Source organism: Balearica regulorum, chromosome 1, assembly GCF_011004875.1.
Source record: "Balearica regulorum gibbericeps isolate bBalReg1 chromosome 1, bBalReg1.pri, whole genome shotgun sequence".
Taxonomy (NCBI): Eukaryota; Metazoa; Chordata; class Aves; order Gruiformes; family Gruidae; genus Balearica; species Balearica regulorum.
In genome coordinates, this window is record NC_046184.1 from 118,642,614 (window position 1) to 118,668,241 (window position 25,628).

Consider the following 25,628-nt stretch of genomic DNA (forward strand, 5'->3'; position numbering starts at 1 on the left):
CGTGGCTGCTACAGCTCAGTGTGTTACAGCCATAGTACGAATTTACTTCAGATGAGTTTCAGCCTCCCTTTTGCCAACAGGAAAGGGGTAATCAATAATGTTGACTTTTTATTCTTCTTACTCTTTTCTTAGCATTATACAACCACTTGTAACCTTATTTATTTAGGTAATAAGGCCTTTAAGGGACTTTGATCAGCCTGGCTAAAGTTTCTTCAAAGATTAACTGACGTTCTAAAAGTACATCAGTTTCCTCTTAAGCAGGTATTTGCTTACCACGTAACTGGGTGTCGAGTGCTATGTAGTTATACAGTTTGCTGGGCTCAGCTGTAGATTTCCTTAAGACATACTGCTGACATCACTGAGTCTCCTCTCGGACTATTTTTTTTTTCTCTCTCTCTTTCCCCCTCCCTCCCTCTCCTCCCTCCCTCTCTCCAGTTTCTTTATTCAGGTAATTCCAACTCAGACTTATTCCAACTTGTTTTTGACTGACAGTGAGGGAAGGGAGACTCTCTGAGGGTTGTTGGGTTATTTTGTTGGTTGTTTTTTTTTTTTTTTTGTTTTCTTTAAACCATGCACACATGCTTTATTGACAAGACATCCAACCTTTTATAAAAAACATTGTTTGACTTGTCATGACGATAACATCTAGTAAGGAATCTGAACATTGCTCTTTTACAGGTAAGAGGTATTTGTCAAAAATGCATACATGCTTAACAGTGCTTTGGAAACTGTGCGGAACTGAAAGCTAATGAGTAGGTTCTTTTCCTATTTTTCTCTTAGTTTAGTAATTTAAGGATTTAGAAACTGTCTGTAAAAGAAAAATGTTTAAAGATTATGCCTTCTTGTGAACTTTGAGATACAGGCAGTTTAGTGATGATAAAGCAAAAACTGTCATGGTTTGGTCTTTCCACTGATGCAAGCTACTGAATGTGAGGTTTGTAATGTATGTGGCTGATATTTTTATATGTTGGGGAGGGGGGCAGATACTGAACCTATCTTTGTAAATGTTTGCCTGCCAGAGATTTTTTCTTATAGAAATACACAGTGCTTTTTAGGGTCTTAGAAGGATATCTTTCAGTCAGCTCTTGTTCTTTTTTAATGCAGAAATCGGTTTTCATTGACATAGTGGGAAAACATGCCTAGAACTTTATCCAGTCCCTGTTACCTCTCTGTATAAGAAAAGATTATGTAAGTTTTCTGTGGTAGGTGTAAAGAATGTAAACATGTCTGAGTTGGAGAACATTTTGCATTTTCTTCCAACTTTTGCATGAGTCTTCATATTACTTGTTTACAACAGGTTTGGCTTATGCTCCGTAATCACAGTCTGAGCCTGTGGTGCAAATTCCCCTCTACTTCAGCGTAGCTGGGTTTTGCCTCCCTTTTTATTTTCTTATAGGGATCATGCTGTAAAGAGATTTACAGATAAGTTCCTTTTTTTCTCCATGACGTGCTGGTCATAAAAAGGAACAAAGCTGGCTTTCCTTTGTGAACCAGGAATATCTACATTACTTTTTAACTAACCTTGTTTCCTCACTTGCCTTTGGCGGTATTGTATTTAGAGGCATTTCTAGGGTCCTTCTGATCACAGCGTGTGCGTACCTATCTGCCAAGCTTATTGTCTGTGTTCTCCTGTGATATTATTACCTGTGATTTCTTCTTTAAAAATTATGGGGGGAAAGGGCCAACTTGATATTAGAGAAATGTCTTCTTTATTTCCGTGGTTGTAAAATGTCACTATGCTCTCTGCACTCTCTAATAATCGGCTTATAGGAGGGGGGAAACAAGCCTGGAATGTAACACAGTGCGGGTTGTACGGTACAAACTGGCATCGCTTTTGTAAGCAGAGTGTAGACGAGACCAAAAACTTCCCCAAGAATTTCATCCCAGTAAATGAGGCATGGCCTAGAGACAAAAACAGCAGCAGATGACTTGGGCTTCACTCTTCCAACATACATACAATACTTCAGTCCTGTTACTTTTTATAGAATTTCAAATGAAAACAAATAGTTCTTTTTTATCCTGGTTTCTCATGCAATGAAACAAACAAGCCATCAGCTCGCAGCCCTGACTGGATCTGAAATTTTTGTTTGTCCAGATTTCATTAAAGCAGTCTGGAATATTATTCCTTCCTCCTGTCCTGTTTCTCTCTCCCAGGACACACAGTTCACATGGACAGGCTGTATTCTTTGGGAACAGGTAGAGACCAAAGCTGTGAAGTACCATGCAGTACTCTTGCAAGGGGCCAAGAGAAACAGAAACTTAACTGTTCTGCATGCTGAACCTCATAATATTTTGAAATAAATTTTGATTCACTTTACTTCCAGGACAAACAAAGCAGATTATGGGATGACTTTTTTTTTTTTTTTTTTTTTTTTTTTTTAAATGGAGGGAAAAGTCTTTACCTTATTGGCTATACTGTGTATATGAAAATTAGAAACAAATATTGGTTGGAGTATCAAACAGTTAAAATCAACCTTTTCAGTCCAAACGAATTCACTGAATGTTAAATATTTGAAAGCTACCTTCCTGCTCAGCTGTCCTTAACCCCTTGGGATGAAAACATTCATGACTTACTTGAATGAGTTAGTACATGCTTGAGGATCATTTTAGCACTCAATGTGTTTGTATCATTAATATGGTAAATAGCTTGGTGTTCAGCGTGTGCACGCTCTCAGAGTAAACAGAGCACAGCTGAAAAAAGTAGCTCCCTTGTATGAATGTGCATGAATTGAAATGCCTGCTCATTCTATATCTATCTATCCTGAATGGTGTGAAATACACATAAAAAACAGCCAAACCCAGTGGATACATTACTAATTGAGCTAAAGGAAGGAAGAAAAATGGCAAGTAAAAACCATAGCATCTTTCCCTCCTCCTAAGCGTATGAAATTGTCTTTGTATGACTTGCACACTCTGAGGTTGACAGCAAGTTAGAGGTCATGGTCAGGCAGAACAGGAGCAAGCAACAACATGAATACTGTAAGTATTATCCTTTACTGGACAAAATAAATGCTTGGACATAAAGAGGGTAGGCGTATGTTTTGGGATAACACATCTGCAGTAATTTTTACCCACTGGGGAGAAAGCTGTTTGGCAAATTTCATCTTCCAGCAGAGCCCTGTGCAAACCTTGGGCTACCTTTGGTGAAAGGTTGAAACTGGACTGCTGGGACATAGGTTAGACCCAGCATGTATCTCAGGCAAGTACCACGGTGTTGTGCAGATTCCCCATGTCTGCAGGACACCTTCGGGGATACTGCGAAGCCTTGCAAGCCTTTAGTCACCAAGGCTGAGAGTCCCCTTGGCCTCCTTGCTGAGGAGGTCTGGCTCACTTTGAAAGTGTCGGTGGTGAGCATTTGATCATTTTGATCTAGGCATTTCGTTACTTGCAAAGTCTCTTCCTTCCCTGCGCTGTCTGCTGAGGTACAAGAGGCAGCTGTGTTTCTGTTGCCTCCCAGGAGGGCTTCTTGATTCAGAAATGTCTTTCTTCCACTTGTTTCAAAGTAGCCCCTGCAATTTGACCTGCAGGGCATACTGCATTTTAGCTGGCTTTTAAGGTGGAGGGGAGGTCTAAAGCTTGGGAACTGCAGCTTGGTACCTTTTAAACCCACACTTGACTCCTTTCTGGTTTGTTTTTCTCATGGAGATAGTCAGCTACATTTACCCATGCTTAGAGAGTGTAGGTAAGCCACCTTCTGTTTGTAAATCAAAAGTGATAAAGTAAAATAAGTTTTGACTGGAACAATAGTATGGCCTGATTAGATTAATTTAATCTCCATTGCTTTAACTGAGGTGATTCACTCTTGGTTAGATCATAGCTTGCAGGATACTTCTCCAGTTTTACATTACGAATTTTTCCTTATCTGCGGTTAGCGCTTTTGCGTTGAGGCTATATGATAAAAATGTTTATCTGTTGAATAAATTACTGTAATCTGTAATGAAGGAACACATCTAACAGTACACCTACATAGATGACTTACAAGGTATGTTCTTAGCATGAATGAAGAGAAAAAGGAAAAATATATTATGATCAAAATTCCCTTTTTCCTCACTGGAATTACATAGCCTGACAAAAAACATATAATAAAATAGATGTTAACAACATTTTGACCAGTAAGTAAATTCTTCTTGATTAAATGATTTTTATTTCAGTCAACATTTTCCAAGGAATATGTCAACAAAAAAATGTTTCTGAATTTTTCTGACCTTGTCTGTAAAGATCCCCCTAAGTGCCCCTCTGTTTTCTGCTCAGCGATGATCCCACTCAAAGCTGCCTACCCTTACTTGTGGAAACTTCCATGCCAGCTCTCCTCTTTTGAACCCCCTTCAGCATCTCATCCAAGCAAAAAGGCTTCAGTTTCCTGCTGCCTTATCCAGAAATAATGTTTCCTGAAAGTTTCCTTCCTCAAACACTTCAACACCAAACCTATCAACAGTCCCCTCTTTCCACAATAAACAGCCAAACCACAATTCTGTATACTGCAGCAATGGATAAAAGGACCAAGGGAAGACAAGCAAAAATGTGCTTTCTGTGACTTTCACAGCGTTTGAGCAAGGCTGGGCTACTTTGACACACCAAAGGAATATCAGAATATGGGAGGAGGTGTTTGAGTGATACAGAGCACTTACTATCCTGATTCATTTTCTTAGGCAAATGAAAAAACATTCTTGCAACAATGCAAAAGCTTAGGATGAAAAAAAAAAAAAAGAAAAACTTTTAAGGCAACATTTTATTTTATTACCATATTGAGTTTCATTAACTGGCATACTTGGTGGCCTCTGTGGTACATGGTAGTTGGTCTCTTGACTGTTGCCAGCTTGCTGGTTTTAGATCACAGCTCCTCTTTCCCTAAGATTAGGCAGAAAGTCAATTGTTACAAGAGACTCCGTTTATGAGTTATAAATTAACATAGTGAACGTCAGCTCGTGGGTGCTGGCCTTCAAGATGTCCGTTACCTGTTGTGAAATGTGCTACGTAAAAGGTGCTGAAAGCTCTTGTCAAGGCACAAAAAAAGAGTCAAAGACTGAAATGGCCTGCAGTGTAAAATGCTTCCACAAGACTAGAGGTCAAAGAACACAATTCAGGCAAGTGTGGGAAAGCTAACAATGCCATTTTTATCTAGGTATAATGGACAAACAAAAGGCTTCAGGTCTGGTTCTCGTTTGCACTGTGGCCATTTTACACTGCTATGGGAAATGTAGAGGCCAGAAGGGGTTCTTAGCTGGTACCATCACACCATAAGCTCCAAGTTGAGGTCTGTCTGGTTTCATTTGAGAGAACAGATTTCAACAAGCAAAATTCAGAAAATTGTGCTGTACATCAGTTAGTTTTGCAGAGGTCTGAAGTTCTGTCACACCGCCAGCAATCCCAGTAATAGATCTTATTTTTCCTCATACACTTATTCTAATTGAGCTAATTATTCCAACACACTTAAGGCTACAAGCCTCACTCCCTGTCCTCAGACAACATTACTGGTGCTTCAGCCCAAGTCTTGAGGAGTGCCAGGTCCTTGAAGTTCACTTCTACTCTGTTCTATTGTTGAAGTTTAAAAAAACCAAACCAAAACAAAACTAAAACAAAACCCAAACAAACAAACAAAAGCCCCCCAAAATGACAAAAAAACCCACCCAAAAACTGTGCACTGAACCCTAAATAGATATTTTTGGAACAAAAATGTCTAAAATTTAGTGTTGATTTCTTTTTCTGTCAGCACAAAATGACCAAAGCTGTGACTTAATCATGACCCAGAATAATATTTATTGGTGGTAAATCTCCTTCCCCTATGTAAAGTTTCAGGTGATAGAGAACATAAAATCTTATTTTAAGACCTTTTCTCAGTGTTTATGTGCTGAAATCAAAGAAAACATTTCAGTGGAGCAATCCCAGTGGTATATCCTCCTACTGCACCTTGGTGTGGGGTTCTGCCTTTGCAGATGCATTGCTGGTTTGTAAGCACTGAAAATGTAGAGGGGGCACCATGCCTTTAAATACTGTATTACTTCTTTAGATCTTATAAATAATGATTACATAATCAAGGAAAAGCTTTTGTTCCTGATTGCTTTATATGATCTTAAGAAACTTGTTAACCACCCAAGCTGTCCCATAAAGACTGACAGTGTCGCAGAAGTCAATAACCTTTGTGTTCTCACTAGAAACTTTGATTTAAGCGTGTTGCTGATAATACATACTATATGAGCTCAAACATTAACACTGAAATCCACAAAAAAGCTGGGAGAAGGACCAGATCCTCATTCCACAGCCTCAGAAGAAAACAATGGTCAAAGTTTCAGAATTTGCTGAGTTCCTAAAACTCCAGGTGCTATGAACAGAAATTAGTCCTGATCTTCAGCTTTGCTCAGTTTAAGACAATGCATGCCACTGATAGGCTCTGGTTTAGTCACCTTCTCTTTTTCAGTGGATTACTAGTTCCATCTCGCTGAAAGGGAGGTTAGGCATGGTGAAAAGCAGGAGTAGATTTGAGCCACACTGTGAAAGAGGAATTCTTTGAAAGATGCAGTGGTGAAAAAAATGTAGGAAGTAGGTTGTTCGCAGGCAGCCCCAGACATCATTTTTTGGAGGTGCATAGGTAAAACCATCATGGATGAGGAAGCCCTTCACAGTGCAAGCATGATGAATTCATACTCTGGTAATGAATGTGGTCGCAGTGTATATGTTGATGACATCATAGACAAGCAAGCTGACCTGAATGTCATAGGCCAGAACCTGTAAAACAGAACAGACATATCCTGTATTTTGTTTTAGATTCCTAGACAGTTTGCTTTTATGTAAGAACCTTGTTCATCTGTTTCAGTGCATAACTTATGTTCTTTTACAATACCTTAACTATATGTATGATGGAAACAGTACCTTATGTTGTGTAATCTTACATTGGATTCCACACTGCACAGCATCTTCTATGGGATTTAACCTAAAAGGATTTGTCAGTATGAGTCAGACTGACATGTATGAATTTAGGATATTTCAACTTAAAATACACGCATGTACTATATAATTTGCATGGGTAAGCCTTATGATTCTGGGAGGAGTGATGGTACCTTCACATGCACTGGAACAGTTGATTTCCATGCAGGCAATAAACTTGCCACTTCTCAGAAGCACTGGCCTTGCTATAGAGGTGCAAGTATAAGGTAAATCTCAGCTGTCTAAAAGTTAAAGATCTGGTCTCAGCTCATCAAGTGCTGCAAGGAGATGGGCACCTCCAGGTGTTAGAGGAAGAAGAGGCAGACTCACTGTGTGGAGGTGTCCAGCTCTCTCCATTGCCTCTGGTGCCTCAAAGGACTAGCTCAGACTAGACAGACACCTTTTAGAGAACTAAAGTGAAAAGAGAGGAATTTCAACCTACAAAATCCAATACTTGGCCTTGCAGTGCATGTACCTTTTAGAAATGGCTCCATTTGGTAGGTGCTTGGCAGCCAAGTACAAACTACTGTCTCACAGTGAGGTTTCCAGATGTCTGGTATTCCCAGGCAAATTTTAAGAAAAACATATCTCCAAATTTCTTTCAGACAAAATTCATTGTTAGATAAAGAAGCATCATTCAAGGTATCCCAGGTGTGTAGTAGGCAGAGCCATTCTGGAAAAGGAGCGCCTCCAAGAAAACAAATCACTTGTTATCAATGCTGATGCTGAACATAGCTTATAATCAGAACACGTTATTTCTCAACATGCTGTAGGTCCTCAACAAGCTTTGCAGTCAGATGAACAAAGCAGAGGAAATCTTTAGATCTGCTGTAAATGATTTCAGATCTAACAGCAAGTGAGGCATGATTACCCATGGCGGGGGGGGGGTGGGGGGTGGGTGGTGGAACTAGATGATCTTTAATCCAATCTTCCAACCCAAACCATTCTATGATTCTATGATGCAACACAAAGGAGGAACTTGCTAGGTGAACATAACAACTAGCAGATGTTTGTTGAAGCTGTAATGTGTCTCAAAACAGGTGTATTTTCAGGATTTGGTTGGAAGCTGGTGAAGGGGGAGTTTTATGTATGGTAAATGGGAAGTGACTGTGAAATGACATTAGGGAAGTCTAAAACACAAAGGGAGCAAAAATCACAAGGAATAGGTGCTGATGAGAAAGAGGAATGAGATAGCAACAAAGAGTAAAAGAAAGCAGAAGTATGGGGGTCAGGGCAGTAGCTGTGGAATGGTTAGGGTAGGGGTATGTAGTAATGAAAGAGGTATTTACATTAATGAAGGGGAAAATTACTGCCAAAATAGTAGAAAGGCAATAAGATTTTTACCCTAGAAGTTTGAGTGGTTTGACCATGGGACACATGAGAAGGACTATGAACAAGAGACACATTGGGGAATGGATTAATAATAAACTGAAATTCTAGACTTGAAGAAAAGGTGGATTTTGGAGATGCCGTGGCATCAGGCTGTCTACAGACAGGAAGTCTGAACCATACAGCAAGTGGAGCAGAGGAAGTGCTTTCAGAAAGGACATGTCCTTTGGGGAAAGATTTGGTTTGATAGTGTGTCACCAGAGCAGTGAATGAAGGGGGTTTCTGCACTGCCATTAAGATGTCATCTGCCTGGTGGAGTCACAGTCTCTGGGACTTTCCAGCAATGGCACTATCTTAACCCCATTTGAAATAATGATGTTGCAACTTGATATATTCATAGTTCTGCTTAGCTACTTTTTGCAAGAACTTATCTTTAGCAATTATCTACAAAATATGAATTCTTTTCAATAGCACTAAAATAACATATAAACAGCACTCAAATAACATATAAATGCCTACTAGGTCTAGTTATACATTTCCCATCAAGTGTGTTTTTCAATGAAAATGGAGGTTTTATTAAATTAAATATTACAGGAAAAGTACAGAGGGTTAGAGATCAAAAAGTTTGAGTTTTCCACTGAAAGAATGATCTCTTGTGGGAGATGTAGTTGATTTTCTCATACCCCAGTTATTCTTTATGCCTGGACTCCTCAGCCAGACTCTATTTCCATTGATGTATCAAGTCTTATAACAAGGCGACAGAAAGTAATTGGGGAATGGTGGTATTTTTTGTTCTCATAAATCAGGCTGCTTGGAAAACATCAAAGTGACTTTTGAAATTCATGGCATCTGGAAAACTTACAAAAAACAAGGTAGAAGTTGCTGAATATTGTAGAATTTTAAAAATAAGTTTGCGGTATTCTGAATGTAGTCGGAAACTATTTTCAGCATAACATGAACAATGTTCTATTCAGTCTAATTACTTCAGTGATCAAAGCTAGACCTTCCCAAGTTCCCAACTATAAAAGATTGCGGAGCTTTTGAGATGACATGGGATCATAAAGGAACAGTCATAAAGATAAGGTATGTGTAAATAAACAAGCAAAATAACCTCCTTTGAGTATAAGGAAATGTAGTAACTTTGAAAAACAGTGCGAGCTTTTTTTCTTGTTTGGGTACATGATCGCTGCTTTTTTCGGCATGTTGCAGTGTAGCACCGCAGAGCTTTTATGGAGGTTCCCGAGAAACTATAGGACAAAGAAAAATGACTAGTGAATCACACAGTTATGTCCCCAGATCCCAACAACGGGGACAGGCGTTGCTTCTGCTGAAGCACAAGCTTCACTTGTCACCGAACCAGCCAGGAAACTCATGTGGTCTTTACAGTTACAGAAGGCTGGGATTTTTCAGCCAAAAGTCTTATGAGCTGAAAAGGCAGATTTAGGTCAGATGCAAGATATAATGAATTCATGTGAACAAGATAGAGAAGCTTAGTCTCAAAAAGCCTGAAAACAATTCTGAAAAGTAAAAAATTTCATTTTGACTTTGTGGAAGCAAGATGTTGCCATCTGTCACTTCAAGCAATGTTTTGTTCCTCACCTGATTTAAATTAGACTATACAAATGTCAAAGCAAAAGGAAAGGTTTAGTTTTGGTTTGAACAAACAGTGTCTTCAGTCCAGAATTGCTTTTTTTTTATTTTGCCAGAAAAGCTGAAACTTTTTTTTTTTTTGCATTTCTTGTTTGTTTTGATATTTTTGGTTTGGCGAGAAAATAAAAAAACATTGATGTGCACCAGTACATTCATGCTATTTCCTCCCTTTCAGAAGCCACAGTCTCTGCAGCAGACTGAGGGGTCTGTGTCATGGAAATTGGCAGGGATCAAGTAATTTGGGAAAGCAATAAGGAAAACAAATATTCTTTTCCCTCTGATTCTTTGGGACTTTATGTGGAAGAGATACAACCCCGGGCTGTGTAACCTCTCGGTCAAGAAACTCAGGAAACAGCTTTTTCTTTAAACAATCTATTTTTTTATTCCAATTTTTGCAATATAAGAGTGACAGTGAGGTTCTGTACAATGACAACATTTTGTTGATGGAAAGGATAAATAATTAACCTAGAATATTTTAATTTCCATCCTCTCACAATGAAGGGATACAGAACAGCCCACGTATTTAAATCCATGGGCTAATTTCAGCTTAACTTGGCAGGTGAACAGAAGCTTCAGAAACTACATTCCAACAAGCTTCATGAAACTAGGTGGCTCTGTAAGTCACAGAGACTATTCATGCCTTCACTGAGAAGAGGAAATCAAGGGGGACCAGCCTTAACCAGACATCAGAGAATCCCCACGGAGGCGAGTGCAATGGCAAAGGCTTTGCACGGAGCTCGCATGCCGTTACAGCCTGGGGGTTCACCCTGGAGGTGTAATGGCAGGAGGGACCAGGGCTTCGCTGGCTCCTGCCCCGTGGCCCGGTGGCTCCTGCCGCCCCATGAGCTCCAGCGGCAGCCCTTGTAGGAGGGAAGGTGTGGGCAGGGGTGGAAAGGTGGGAGTCCTGCAGCCTCTCCTCTGCCAGAAGAGAAGCCCTTTGCTCTTAGTCTGCCACCTTTCACCAAGATGCTCACGGCCCGAAATACCCTTTTAAAGGGAGCATAGAATGACACAGCTGGAAACCGTCATTTCCGTATGAAACTCCCTAATGTTTCTCACCATTAAGCTTTGATTTATATTTTTTTCCCTCATGAAATATCAATACATTCAAGAGTGTTAGTAAAGTACTTCATATAAACAGAATGGAAACATACCAGCCAGCAGCTTATGCTATTTTACTTTATAATTACTAATTTTTAAATTTTCTTAGCACTCCACAAATACAGCTCAGAGTCCCAAGTAAGCAGTGGAGCTCAGACACCACGCACCTCCACCCATGGGCAGAAACAGCGTTCCCATGGACGACACTGGGAATCTCTCCTGTTTCTGCTCTGAAATAACAGGTATAACGAAATTCCTCTGGAGGCCTTTCCTCCCTCTCCTCTACACACTCTCCTTCTCCTCCCCCCAAAATGTGCAGAAGTGGAAAAAAGGGCATTTTTCCATTCATTGCACGGAGAGTATGAAAGCTTGGCACACAAGTGAGCTATGCACTGGAATTTGGGTGGGTCTAGGAAAAAAGCACAGACTTCAGTGGAAAACATATATGGGTGTGTGTGTATGTGAGAAAAAACCTTTTAAACCTTAAATTAACCACATCCATGGATTGATCGGGGCGGGGGGGGGGGGGGGGGGGGGGGAGGGAAGAGAAAGCTGCCCTGAAGTAAAACTCCTGGGCAGTACTGAAAATAAGCAACCCTACACCAATATGAAAGTGTCATTGATATTTTTAATTTGGCCCTGACCCCTTCAAAGAGGCAGGTGAAAGCCCCCAGTTTGTACACCAGCACAGCATTTTAATGGTTTATAGGACCCCTGTGACCATTTCTGTCCCCCCGGGAGCTGTGGCCACCCTCCGCAAGCTTGGCTGGGGGCAGCAGCAGGGCCAGGACAGGGATTGGGGATGGGTGTGGGGCCAGGGTGCGTGAGCCCCGGAGCAACACCAGTGCCTCCTGGGGACTGCGTTGTGACCATTGGGGCAGTGCTTTGGCAAAGCTCAAGGGGAGACTTAACTGGGCGAGGACTTTGCTCCAAGGTTGTGGTTACTGGTCATTGTGGACGCATCTGTGACTTGCTGTTTGAGAAAAATTGTTTGTATCAGGGAAATTATTAAGGGAAATAATGGCACCAAAGGAAACATATGTAAAAGAAGATGCATTCACAACTGATGCTAGATACACCAAAATCTTCCACGTCAATACTCTACATTTGCAACTGCTTGTGCTTTACAGATAAGGCAACACATCATGTATGAAAACACACATATCATGAAATACTATTTTAAATAGTAAAAATGAACCTATGATTTCTATGTAAGTGCATATATATGTTTGCCTGTGAAATATCATGTGTCCTGATTTTATTGGACACTATTGAATTTTCTTTCTAGCATTTAAAAGTTTTAATGTTTTGTTTTTGTTAAGTAGTTACCAAATATTTGAGATCAAGTAGAACTTGCTCTGTTTATCAGACCTCGACAACCAGGGGAAATGGGTGCTTGGTGCAATTTGAAATCTTTGTAGTGCGGAGTAAATGGAGTAGGAATAACATTTTTGAAGCTGTTGCATGTCTCAAAGAGAATACTGGCCACGATTACTCTGTAATTCACAATAAAGTAATTAATAATCAAAAAATAGATAAATAATCTATGTATGTCTCTGCTGTGCCCATAGCATCATCTGAGCTTTGCCTAAGAGAGAAAGACATCCAATTTAAAAATCATTGGATTTGGGTGAGGGAAGTGGATACTTTGTCTCACAGGCTGCATTTTGCTAGCATGAAAGAAGAGTCACTTTTTGAAAACATTTTCACAGTATGAACTTGTTCACACAGGTAGGGCAATCCTTCATAACCAAATAACTTCCTGAGAAAATCGGCTTGTAACAAGTTTTAAGATGAAACCATGACAAACCCATCCTTCTTTCTTGGAAATGTGCTTTGTAGTATTGCAAAAATCACAAGGCCAAACTCAGCGGTATGTCGTGGCCATGCAGAGAAGCCATAAATCTGGCTTAATTAGCAAGTTACTCTTCATTTATTGTTACTCTGCCTAGATAAAACAGCACGAAGCAGCTACACCACACAGGAAAGAGAGACTGAGAAACCGTCACAGAGGAAAAGCTTTACTACTATAACAGGGGCCATCTTCCCGCTGGGTCAGGGTGTGCTATTTGCCCAGTTAGATTTGATTCTGTCCACATTAGGCACAAGATGAACAAAAGGTTACCAATATACAGATGTTTAAATAAAATTCTTTTTTCCCTTGCCAGTTACTTGCCTTTTGCAGCCCTACCACGATTTTCAATGTTGTTGAGTTTTTTACATATTTATAAGACGCAGGAGTTTTTTTGGTGGAAAATTCTTTTCATAGACTGGTATTTCAGTTTTGAGATTTAGTGACTATAGAGATGGAAAATTATGAACATACTTATTTCGGCAGTGTTTGCAAATGTGTACGTACAATGGGATGTTTGTGGGGTGCTAAGGTCCTTCCTCCATCAGCGTAATGTCTCGTGGCATGGGCTAAACGAGTGCTGTGGTTTACGGGAAATGCAGCTTTCGTATGGAGAGAGCACATTAGAAAATCTGCCACAGCAGAAGCCCGACACCCTGCAGGGAGCCTCACCTCACGGCCACACCTACACTCAGCTATGAGAGCCCCGGCGTGCAATGACTAATTAAAAAACAAAACCCAACTTGACTGGGATACAGTGCATGCATAGTGCGATGAATTGGCACTGCAAATGGTAATTAAAAAGAGAGCTGCTGAGCCACTGGATGTACTCGTACTGTACGGTTGGCATGCAGGTACGAGCTGATGCCCCTGCTCATCGGAGTGAGACAAGGCTGGTGCTGGGACCTGCTGCCCAGTGTTGGGTTTGAGGCTCAGGGTATCTGTAGCCCAAAAATAGGAGAGAGGCACAAACCACTCTAAATGATCTGAAATAAGCCACTGCTGCCTGATAAATATCTTTCATGTACCGGCCGTGGTAGCTGAGAAACAGGGAGAAGCAACGGCCCTGGGGAAGGCAGACTGCAGCCGTTTTAGCCAGCTTTCATAAACTATCAGCAAAGTGCTAACTTTTCTCCCTGCCTCTTGCATAACCGTGACTAGGCACATCATTACTATTCATTTTCAGCCACCTGCTGACAATTTAAATTAAAAATCTAAAGTAAGCTTCTGGGGTTTGTTTTGTTTGCTTGTTTGTTTTCAAATGAAACCAGATTTTTATTATACCAAGAAATTAATTTGGAGAAAAAAACAAACAAACAAGAAAAGAAAAGAAACCAGACAAGCTTTCTGTCCCACTAACCCTTCCTCAGGTCTGAAGCAAAAGCAGCAAATTTCAAACCAGCTGCAGACTGGCAAATCAGTTGCTCTGAGTTTAACTTTATTGCTATTGCTATTATTCAGTGGTGGAGTAGGCATCTGCCAGCTTGTGAAGTGATAGGTGAGTACTGGGGAGGTTAAAAAAAAGGTACTGTCCTTTACCTGCTGTGAAAGAAGGGAAAACAAAACCTACAGTGAGCAGGGAATGACAGTCCCAGCAAATGTAGGCAGCAGCCCGGTCCAGTACGTTTTTGCTCTGCATTGATGTGGTAGGGGACTCTTTTCCCTACAAACTTTGTTGGACTTAACAACCTGAGCAGAGTAGATGGGTTCAGACTCACTATTTTCTATATTGTTATAAAAGCCGCTACCATGTGACTAAAATACTACAAGGAAACACAGTCATCCCTCGGTTGTGTACAGAAACATGAAACTGTCTTGGCACATGAGCCCGTGCGGTCAGATTATAGCCAGGTGATTTATACCAGGCAGTATATAAATAAGCATAAAGAGAGGTAAAATACACCTCTGGCCAAACAACTCAAACACCTTGAGCCCCATCCCTGAAATAAGACAAAAGAGCAGCACAGCCTCTCTGGGTGTCTTTGCCCGGCGGCTGCTCCCCTGGGAGCCACGCTCCGGCGAGGTGCCCTGTCCTTGCGCCGGGATGGGGAAGGCAGCGGGAGCTGTGTGAAAACATGCTCTCACAGCAGCCAGAGCAGCTGGCTGGCAAAGGGCACGTTCCAAAAAAAGGAATTAAGTACTTAAGTAGGACTTAGGTAGGCCTTAGTTGACTAAGTGAAAAACTATTTTGCAGAAAATCCCTGCCCAGCTTCTGGTTTGTACTGGAAGTGCTCAATGTGTACAGGTGTCTTGATTTCTGACCCTCATTTTGATGGGTGCCCAACAGCTCTGCGTTTGGGCATGCCACAAAGCACCCTATAAGACACCAAATGGATTAGTTTATCTCGTGTCTAAGCAAGAAGAGTCAGAAATGAGGCATTCCTTGGCTTGTCTTCAACAATATACCCCTTCCTCTACTTCTCCACCTCCCTCCTGCATAGCAGAGCTCACTGAACTGTATGGCTGCTGCCACTTGTGTTCCCAAATCTGACCATCGAAGGAGGTGGAGGTGACAATCCTCCCCGTGTCTGAAGTGATTTGTTCCCACATTTCTACCCTTGCAGGGAAGTTCACGGATAAGAAACTGGGGAGATGGGGAGGGGAGACTCTGCACTTCCTAATGAAGCTGCATCAGTGCATGAATGAGGATTTATAAGGCCAGAAAGCAAGAAGGCATTGACATGACTCCTTGGCCAAGCTGTTAGGGTGCTCAGGTGGCTGTGGAGACTGTGAGCTTCAGTCTCTGCACCAAGAATTGCTTATGTGTTTAGAGTCTGGCTTCCTCAAAGAAAAAACACCAAAACTCTCTTAACATGGATGCAGAAACATCCCCAAATGTATTTTCTTGGCTTTGATTTTGGAAATGGCTTTTTTTTTTTCTGACTGACACATTAAGTAAACAAATGAATAAAAAAGTACATTCTTTTGTGACCAGTCTCGAGGAAAACCTCAGCCCAGAGAGTTGAAGCCTTGCAAAATTTGATGCCATTGAAAACAGAGTCATATAATGGAGAGGTCAGGAATAGGTGCTGTGAACCTACGGCAAGATACTCACAGAACATAAACCAGTGTGCAGTCTTGTGAGAAGCAACTCTGCTGCCACAGCTACATGCTTCTTTGGTGGTGGTGTCAGCACAACTAGTTTGGATCTTTTGATTCACAGAGAGTGCGAAAGAGGAGAGGAATGGTATAGTGAGCAAAATGAGGAAAACCAGGATAATGAGAGATACCCTCATGGAAAAGAGAAATACCTCAGGGAGAAGGAAGGACAGGATGTAGCTACTGAAAGCCCCCAAAGGCATCCTAGAAGGGAAGAATGAAGAAATAGTGGCAGTGACTGCAAAACAGAACAGCAGTAGGTGTTAAGCGCTCTGAAGGTCTAGTCCTGGCCTTTGCATTGACTGCCAGCATCGATTGGGATAGGACACCACTCCCGTCCTCCTAAGGACCTCCCCTCAGTTCCTGCTCTCTGGTGTTGCTGAGATGTTTGCCTGTGCCAGAGGCCTACTGTGAGGGGTCACTAATCTTCCTCCAGCAGGTCAAAGATGTAAAAGAAAGTGGAAGTGGAGGGTATGAGCTTGATAAGCATAATGCACCAATAATCTCCCTTTCAGCCTTGCAGAGTATTTCTGGCACCCAGCTCCCCAGAAACAGAAAGGACAGGCTCTTCAGAGTCTGTTTAGACTTGCCCATGTAGAAAGAGACAGGTAAGGTTTGAACAGCAAGAACGAGGAAAGGGTTAGTGGGTAGGAAAAGCATCACAGCAGAGGCAGGTTTTAAATGCTTAACTGTGCTAATGAAGTGTTTGAAACTGAAAAGAGTTTGAAGCAGCAATACGCCTGCAAGGGAGACTTTCAAAAGTATGGAATGTTGCACTGCTGAAGAAAAGCCATTTGTAAAAATAAAAGAGCAGAATAGGTTTCTGGGGAACCTTTCTCTCTTTTCCAGCAGCATTGTATAAACCATATTACCGAACACAAGAAGGAGAGTTTTGGAAACTGATCAGTTTACTTACTTCTTTCTGAAAGAAGACTTTGGTGTACGTGAAGTTTCCCGGACTGAAGGCTCTGCATGGCCAAGTCCCCTGTTCATCCGCAGAGCCCAGGGCAGAGGCTGGAGGGCAGGTTTTTGGAAGGACGGACGACTCGCAGTGTGTTAGCTGTTCAGATGCTAGCGGTATGTGCTTTTTTTCCACTTGGAGTCCTGATCCAGACACCTGTGAAATCACTGGGAGCTTCTCCATTAACCTCAATAATCTTTGAGTCATCTTTTGCCTTCTCTCTGCCTGCTTGGTTGTTTTCCTATTTGCTTGAATCAGTGTAGTTTCCAAGGCTCGTCTATGTAAATCAATAATTACTGCAAAACCTTACATTCCTGCCCTTGGAAAGAACAAGATTCCTGTACAAATCTCCCTCAGAAACACTGAACCATGAGACTTCTCCAGCTTTAATTCATCTTCCATGGCCAGATGTCAGGCAGGCAGCCTAGTAGAGACAAAGACAGATCTGGGTTTTTACTTTCTTCATACTGGTCTGTAAATGGTTGTTGCCCTGGCCCTGCCGTGAGTCATGAAAATGATACCGCTAGTTCCCTCACCGCACCGCTCACCCCCACCTCCGGGGCAGTCAGTTCTGCCGTCCCCGGGCACGGCCCTGCCTGCAGGCTTGTCCCTGCCTCTGCTTTCACCCGCTCCTGGGTGCCCAAGCTTGGGGAGAGTCACCATCCACAGGGCTCCCTGCACTGATGGCTGGCTCTACGGAGGGCTGGGGAGCTAAAGGCACAGCTGTGGGAGCTGATTTTGACTTGAGGGTGTATTTACAGTTCTCTTGGCTCAGTCCTTTTTGTGAAAGAAAATTAAAAGGTATTAATTTAGTTTTTAAAGGCAGCATCTTTCACAATATGACTGACTGCCAGCCTGCCTATCACCACTCAATGCTGATCGGTCCTTGCGTTGAAGGACTCTTTTATGAAGTCCAGGGTAGCAGCGTCCAGCTGTATGACTGCATGCTGCAGCTGGTGGCAGAGGTGAAGCATGCTGTTGCAATCACTGCTTCCTTCCCTCTACCTCTGCTCTCTCCTTTTGTATTCCATAACTCAGCTACAGAGGAGGATTTTGCTGGTTGACAATTGCGCAGCATAACCTGGTGCAAAGCCCAAAGGGAGGAGGGTGTTCATGCTAGGCAGAGCACTAAGAATTCAGGAGGGACCACATCAGACCTAGGAAAGATCTAAAGATTATGTAGTTCTTTTCAATGTTTTCTTTCCTCACCCTTGCTCTTTTTTAATGCCAAGCCCGCTAATGGTTTATGCTGGTTGAAAAAACAGTTCAAGTTTTGCCCCATATCAGACTGGCAGTGAAGTGTGCATGAGGGTTTACTCAAGTGGCAAAGATATCTGATTTGAAAAAAAGCAAACAGTTGAGGCCATTGGTACAAGTCATGCTCCTGTACACTTTTAATCAGATGTGTCTGCCAAAAGAGATCTTGCACAAGCAAGTCTGGCTTCATGCAATGGGAAAATTTTTGTGTGTATGCAAGCTGGCTTCGACTTCTTGATAATGTGGTCTCTGGAAGCAGTGTTAATGTGCTTGTTATATCCCTGGCTGCTGGAATTACCTTAATATCAAGGTATTCATGGTTGGTGGTTTGGTATGTAGCTCTACGTTTTATTGACTTTGTCTGCACTAAACTTCCTTACCAGCATGTGCTCTGATGGGGAGTCTCCTTTGGCTATTCCAAAGGGCTGGTGAGGAAAGGAGGTAATTCATAGGACATTAGAGCACTAGACAAGTCTGAGATGATTTCATTTTCTTCCTTCTTGAAGTGTCTGTTTCCTTAACTGTACTTCAGTTCACTTTTATTTGCAGCTACAGTTTCAGTAGGGGTTTTTTTACAGTAATGAAAAATACTTTATCAGTGTAAAATCAGTTAGCTAACAGACAGTAGATGTTATTTTAATTTTAAAATGTATACTACTGTTGTTTTTCAGGCTTATTTGCTTATATTAACTTACTGTGGTAGATGTGCTTTCTGATTTAGAGGGAAAGGAGTAGAAACCAAACAAACCAAAATCTTTTGGCTGAGGTATTGGGGATGGTTGTCAGGGCGTAGAGTATCTGAGGTGCCTATATATGGTGTGGCATGGGAAGCAGTAATGTGATGCAGGTGTTATAACATGGGGTTTATACATACGGACACCCACAAATCATTTACTGTGGGATATGGTACTGGTCACTTCACTCAGGAAGCAGGGGGGAAGTGGAGGGTAGGGTTCCTCTGAAGCCCAAGTTTGTTCCACTGTTGGTTTCATCAGTTTCTTCCCCCAGATGACTGCTGCTGGCTGCTGCCAGTGATAAGGGAGAGCAGCAGAGGCAGCGCTGCTCCGAGGTGGCATGACAGATCCTCTCTTCCCGTATCAGTGTGGCAGAGAAGAAGGGAAGTATTTCTGCAGGGAAAGGAAACCAAGATGAATTTCCCTGGAGAGGAAAGAGCACTAGAGGAATCCAGGATCACACAGGAAAAAGTGATGTAAGAGAAAAAGAATAGGAAGCAAATCAACACAAAAAATACCCTACCACCAAAAAAAGCACCAGAAATTGGCTGGGATCCATTTCAGGAAATCACTGTAAAGCTGAGTAACTTTGTCACATACAGAAATACAAATCAAGTGAGGACACAAAAGATGACAGGGGAGCTCTGATACAGCCTCTTTCATCTATGGTGGACTTCAAAACGAACAGCTCTGCTATGCTGACCTCACACGTGGAGATCAACTTTACACATGGGGACAGTAAAGAGGCACAGTGAGAAACAGCTTTGGTTGTGATTTGAGACACAGTCTGGAGCATGCTAGACATCGCCTAGGGCTGCAGCAAAGCAGCCTGAAATAAGCCTGAAATGGCAAATTTTGCTGTCCCTCTGTTGATGTAATCCAGGGAAGACATTGCGCCTTGCAACTGCCTTCCTACCTCCCATCTTGTTGGGAGAACTCTTCTGCTATGGCATTTCAGCACGTCTGTGATGTTAGGTGTCCTTCACCAGGTCTGGAAATGTGGCAGGCTGCAGCGTCAGGATTTTCTCCATTCAGGGGACAATGAATGGTCCCATTTCTCTGGACAGGAACCAATGTATTTCAGGGCAGAGCAAAGGCAGGGGCAAGAACTTCTACCAGACCTTTGTGTGGGTTTAAACTGTGGACCTGTCTGGTGCTGCAGATGAACGGTGCAGCATATGCACCGTCTAGCATATGAAGGAAGTATCAGAGCCACAGTGCGTGTTGGGCAGAGCTCCTCTGCACAGCATGCCTGGTGCACCCCAGACATGTCAGATTTATTACACATATGCTGACCACTTGTGCAGAAGCCAGTGTTTCTTGGGCATGGTAGAGCCATGGTGAGTGTTGTATGCCGAGCATACACGTGCCCCTTGCCTTGGGCCAGCCCCGACCGTGATCAGGCAAGTCTGTGCTTTGCTGAGACCAGGAGCCCTGTCCCTGCCCCACCAGCTCAAGCCCACCAGCTGGAGCACCGAGGAGGGAAGGTGGAGCCTTGGCCGTCTCCATCCTCGTGGCCTGCAGAGGAGGAGGAGCTGGCAGCCCTGGGGAGCTGCTCCCAGGAGCAGGCGTCCAGGTAGGCTGAGCAGGGGGATGGGATGGGGACATGTCCCCGGCGCTGGATTGGAGAGGTCAGCTATCTCCTGGCCTAGCAATTTGTGGCAGGGAAATTTGTTCTGACAACATAATGTTTGTGCCTGGAAGTAATGGCTAAGGGGAAGTGTGCTTGAGAGGAAGAAGTGTACTTATTTCGGGACAGATTTTTGCACACGTTTTATATCCATGGCTTATCCAGGGTGAGGCTCTGTGTGGGGAACAGATCCTCTTCACTAAGTGGTATGCATTTTCCTAAAAGGTTTCCCGTTAGAAGTTGCATGGATTTACTGCGCACTGACAGCAGTGCTTGATTTTGAGTTTGCCTAAAGAGCAGTTGCATGTATGCTCCTTCCCACCCCTACCCCTCCCACCCCCCCATTTCCTCCCGTTGTTCTTTTTCAGATCACTTGAAGGTTTTTTCCTGTTTATTATCCGGACATGCTGCACACTGTGTGTTGATTTGACTGTCACATAAGGAATCTCCTACTGGGATCATTGATGCATTCCTTTCTTTTATATATATATATCTCACTATGGCTCCTAGGCTATGGAAGAGAAATGTTGGTGATGATTAAACCAAAATTGGAACGAGCTACAGGTGTTAATGGGAGTTGAGTTTAATTACCCTTTCCCAGAAAACCTGCAACAGTGTGATGGGTATAGTCATAAACAAAAATTCTCCTTAATTGACATAACAGGAAAGGTACTTTAGTGAGCAATTATGCTGATGTCCTGGACTGGCACATGTGTGTACCACAAATATATCTTGTACTTCCTGCAAAATTCTTTTAAGTAGTTATAAGGAAGACATTCTTTCTTTTTTTTTTTTTTTTTTTTTTCCAGTGGTTCATGAAAACGAATCACTTAAGGCTCTTTTTGAGGAAAACAACGGAACAAAACAATGCTTTTTTGTACGACCTGCCAAAGCACAAAGGATGCATGGGATGTTTTTTTTCTTTGTTGTTTTTGTCAGCAGGAAGTTTTGTTGTTGGAAACGACTATAACATGCACTGTCCTTGCTCTACGTAATCACTGTCTGGTCCTGCAAGCCGGGTCTTATTACTTGCCTCGTCAAACTGACACAAGCACCATTCTGCTTCGCTCTGTGGGCTTTGTTCAGTGTCCGCACACTTACTCTCCATCCGGACTGATGCACAGTAAACAAACTTCAGGAGTCGGGTGGTCCAATGATTGCTGGGTTTGCGCAGGTCAGGGCCCACAGCTAGAATGTTGACTTTGTGAATTGCCTCCTTTTTTTAACTTAGATGGCTTAAAAACGGAGTGCTGTGCAGTGTAAACAGCTTCGAAGTGTTTTCAGGTGTAAATATTCCTTTCCAAAACTCTACTTTGATGTGTTCAGGTCTGCTTTGTTTCCCTCTAGGTTAGTTGTAGTTTTGTAACAAAGAGCCAGATCCGACTGAGTAAATCACTTGTGGAAGTTAATTGTTCACAGTGAAAGCTGGTCTGGCTCATTTTGCCTCCGTCGCAGGAAGAGACAGAGGTGGTGTGCTGGATCTGCGTTCTAAACCAAGCATTGACGCGACTTTAATTTTGATCAGATGTCTCTCTTCAGGGCATTAAAGAAAACCTGCTCAGTAATCAAAAAGAGCCTCTTCTCTAGAGAAACGTAAGAAAAAAAATTAATGCATTTTACAGAAATAAAGTACTAATATAAAACTTCAGCTTGGTCAAATTTCTTTTGCAGGCTATCATAAAAGAAACCTACTTCTCCATATTTGGCAGTCACCAGAATCAAAGAATGATTTGTTTTTTCCTGGAAAAAAGATTATCAAATTATTTGTAATGTTAGATATTGTATGATGGTAACTTTATATTCCAACTGTTTTAATTCACTGCTGCTGTGTTTAGATTTTGTTTGTGCCTTCTGTCCATCAACATTTTCAAATGCTTTTCAGAATCAGTTATGTGCTTTGATTTCATCAAGTAACAGTCTTCGCTTATTCTCTCCTTAGGACTGAAGCAGTGAGCATGGAAACAACAAAGATTAATATGTCCCGTGTCCCACTGGTTAACGGAGGCATTGACACTGCTATGCTCAAGGCACACAAACCCCGTGTGATGTCCAAAAGTGGTCACAGCAACGTGCGGATAGACAAGGTCGATGGCATTTACCTACTCTACCTTCAAGATTTGTGGACTACAGTTATAGACATGAAGTGGAGGTACAAACTCACCTTATTTGCTGCTACTTTTGTTATGACCTGGTTCCTCTTTGGAGTTATCTACTATGCCATTGCATTCCTTCATGGTGATTTAGAAATAAACAAGTTCACACCAAAGCGCGAGCCGTGTGTCAAGAATGTAGACTCTCTGACTGGGGCATTCCTTTTCTCCCTGGAGTCACAGACAACCATTGGCTATGGATTTCGTTTCATTACAGAGGAGTGTCCTCATGCCATTTTCTTACTTGTGGCCCAACTGGTCATCACCACTTTGATTGAAATCTTCATCACAGGTACCTTTCTGGCCAAAATTGCAAGACCTAAAAAAAGGGCAGAGACTATTAAATTCAGCCACTGCGCTGTCATTACTAAACACAATGGAGAACTTTGCCTGGTGATCAGAGTAGCAAATATGAGGAAAAGCCTTCTGATACAGTGTCAGCTGTCTGGGAAGCTTCTTCAGACGTATGAAACCAAAGAAGGGGAGCGGATCCTGCTGAATCAAGCCAGTGTCAAGTTCAATGTTGACTCCTCTTCAGAGAGTCCATTTCTCATTTTGCCTTTAACCTTCTACCATATTTTGGATGAAAGCAGCCCTTTGAGAGATCTCACACCTCAAAATCTCAAGGAGAAGGACTTTGAGCTTGTGGTGCTCCTGAATGCCACGGTGGAGTCCACCAGTGCTGTCTGCCAAAGCAGGACTTCCTACATCCCTGAGGAGATCCACTGGGGCTATGAGTTTGTGCCTGTGGTTTCTCTCTCTCCAAATGGAAAGTATGTTGCGGATTTCAGTCAGTTTGAGAAGATTCGGAGAAGCACTGATTCTACTTTTTATAGTACAGACTCTGAAAAACAAAAACTAGAGGAGAAATACAGGCAGGAGGATCAAAGAGAGAGGGAACTGAGAACGATGTTGTTACAGCAGAGCAATGTTTGATTGAATGGACAAACTATTCTGATTAATTCTTTTTGCAAACTGAAAAAAACCATATTCTCTGTGCTGTATGTCTGCTATGAAAGCAGCAGCGAACTCCTTTTCAGCAAATAGCTTTGGTGTATAGTAAACCTATCCCTTTGTTTGGCTGAGTTGTTAATCAACTATTTTGTAATTAGGCAGGTTTTCTTTGTTCATGATCGTGACTTAGCAAAGTTGGATTTGTATGAAGTCTCTGCCTTATACCACCACTACAAGCAGACACACCACTTTCCGTTTGGAAAGTGAAACTGGATGCACCGTGCTGATTCCTTCAAATATTTATTTGACATGGTTTTGCTGTGAACATGTATTCACAGAGACAGCACACCGTACTGCTAGAAGAAAATATAATCCTTTAAAATATGTATATTTAAAATGTATATTCTCGTACCAGGTATTGCCTTCATGAGGATTCCTGGCACTGAAAGTAAGTTGATTGGAGAGACAAATGGTTGGATGTGGGAAGAGCCTGCAGGGAAGTGATAAACTCCTTCTTAAATCTTGAAGGAGGGTGACAGAGTAGTCGTGCTGAGTGGTGAGGAAGGGAGCTTGCTCTCTGTGTCTGCTACTCAGAGCTTGTTGTGTTATTATTTTGTGATCATTTACTTTTTTAACCTTGTTAATGCCTGGTTTGTACATAATAGAAAAAAGAGGAGATGAGGGCAAGACACCCGGAATCATAACAGTAATCAACTAAGGTTAAAGCTGGCTTTGAGACATCTGCTTTTTATCCAATGTAAATAGTTTGTAATAGCAGCATAACAATACATTTCTACAGGTTGCTTGCTTTGCTATGGACCATATTTAATTCTGGTTAAAAGAAAGCTGTATAATGTCTGTAGACAATATTTACTTTTTCTGGCAACCATAAAGGACGAGCATTCCTTTGATCCATTTCATTTTTGGTCTATTAAAACCATTCCATTAATAAAGGAATTTAATTTGAGCAGCTCCTGATCTCTTTGTGGCACAGGGAAAGGGTGTGGTACCTCAGAGATGTTGAAAGAGACGAGTGCTTGGCGTAGGCAGTTGTATCCAGCACACAACCCAGAGACTCAGCAGATCACTACAGCGGTCAGGTTATGGGTAGCAAACCAGGTAGCAGTGGTGTCCACGTAGGGTGCCTATTATACGTAGGTCAGTTTTTTAATGGGACTTGGAAATTATTTCTGACTCATATCACTTTGGCAGCTTTCTGAGTTCTAGAGATGTTGCTCCTCTAAAGCTTTGGCAAGGAAAAGCTGTATTAAGTATGAGTTTTGGGTATGTGGGCCAGGTCTTGGCCTGAGAGCCACCAAGGCTTGCAGTGATGAAAGGACTTTTGGCATCATTACACTTACCGTTACTGTGCTAAGCTTCCCGGCACTGTGTGGCCCTGTGGAATGCAGTCCTGCAGTCTGCCATGCAATATTCTATACAATAAATTAATCTAGCTTAGTGCCTAAAGAGGCACTCAGCAAGTTGAGCACAGAGATGCCCATGGCACCAAGAATGAATGTCAAGAAGAAGGGAGCGCATACTGTGGGGGATGGTGGTAGTAAGGGGGGGCATGAGAGACTTAAACCTGCTCGTTTATGTAAATGGTTAGCTCTCCTGTGTGAGAACTTAGAGATCCAAGTACTTGTGTGAAGAGAGAGACTTAACTTAATCCAAGAAGGTTCCCTACCCAGTACAATGCGAGCAAAGTTTCTTAAACCACTGTAATTACAGGGCCCGCCTAGCATTTTTAGAAAGAATTTCCAGGTCGTATTATGCTGTGTTGTCACACAGGTTTGTGTTTGCAACCACATATAGAGGATGTTAATGTTTAAATTATTGATTGTTAATTTTCAATTTTCCTTCACTTTGTCTCATCGCTTGTTTTGTTGCAAGGAAACATGTGTGCTCCATGAATTTTTCCAGTCACTTTGTAGACCAGAGGTTCATGTTCTACAACTCAAAGAACACTGCTTTGGGGTGAAAGTACACA

The 25,628-nt window shown here is 42.1% G+C and overlaps 1 protein-coding gene across 8 annotated transcripts; it reads left to right on the top strand.

Moving 5' to 3' along the window:
* The first annotated feature begins 260 nt into the window (after positions 1 to 260).
* Positions 261 to 24,606, top strand: KCNJ15 (potassium inwardly rectifying channel subfamily J member 15). 8 transcript variants are annotated; one of them, XM_075771959.1, is made up of 3 exons: positions 458 to 678; positions 11,111 to 11,243; positions 22,474 to 24,606. In XM_075771959.1, exon 3 carries the CDS (start codon positions 22,490 to 22,492, stop codon positions 23,618 to 23,620), a length of 1,131 nt encoding a protein of 376 aa, XP_075628074.1. In that variant the 5' UTR covers positions 458 to 678; positions 11,111 to 11,243; positions 22,474 to 22,489; the 3' UTR covers positions 23,621 to 24,606. The 8 variants fall into 8 exon arrangements, with proteins under 8 accessions (XP_075628069.1, XP_075628082.1, XP_075628074.1 ...); XM_075771956.1 differs by lacking the exons at positions 458 to 678; positions 11,111 to 11,243 and adding exons at positions 21,361 to 21,708; positions 22,074 to 22,127; XM_075771954.1 differs by lacking the exon at positions 11,111 to 11,243 and having other exon boundaries at positions 261 to 678.
* Positions 24,607 to 25,628: the final 1,022 nt, after the last annotated feature.

Bases quoted from the DNA above. Each gene is read 5' to 3' on its own strand.
- KCNJ15 (XM_075771935.1), top strand. From the start codon at position 18,359: ATGCAATGGGAAAATTTTTGTGTGTATGCAAGCTGGCTTCGACTTCTT. The intron at 18,502-22,473 runs GTATGTAGCTCT...TTCTCTCCTTAG, and splicing joins TATTCATGGTTGGTGGTTTG to GACTGAAGCAGTGAGCATGG.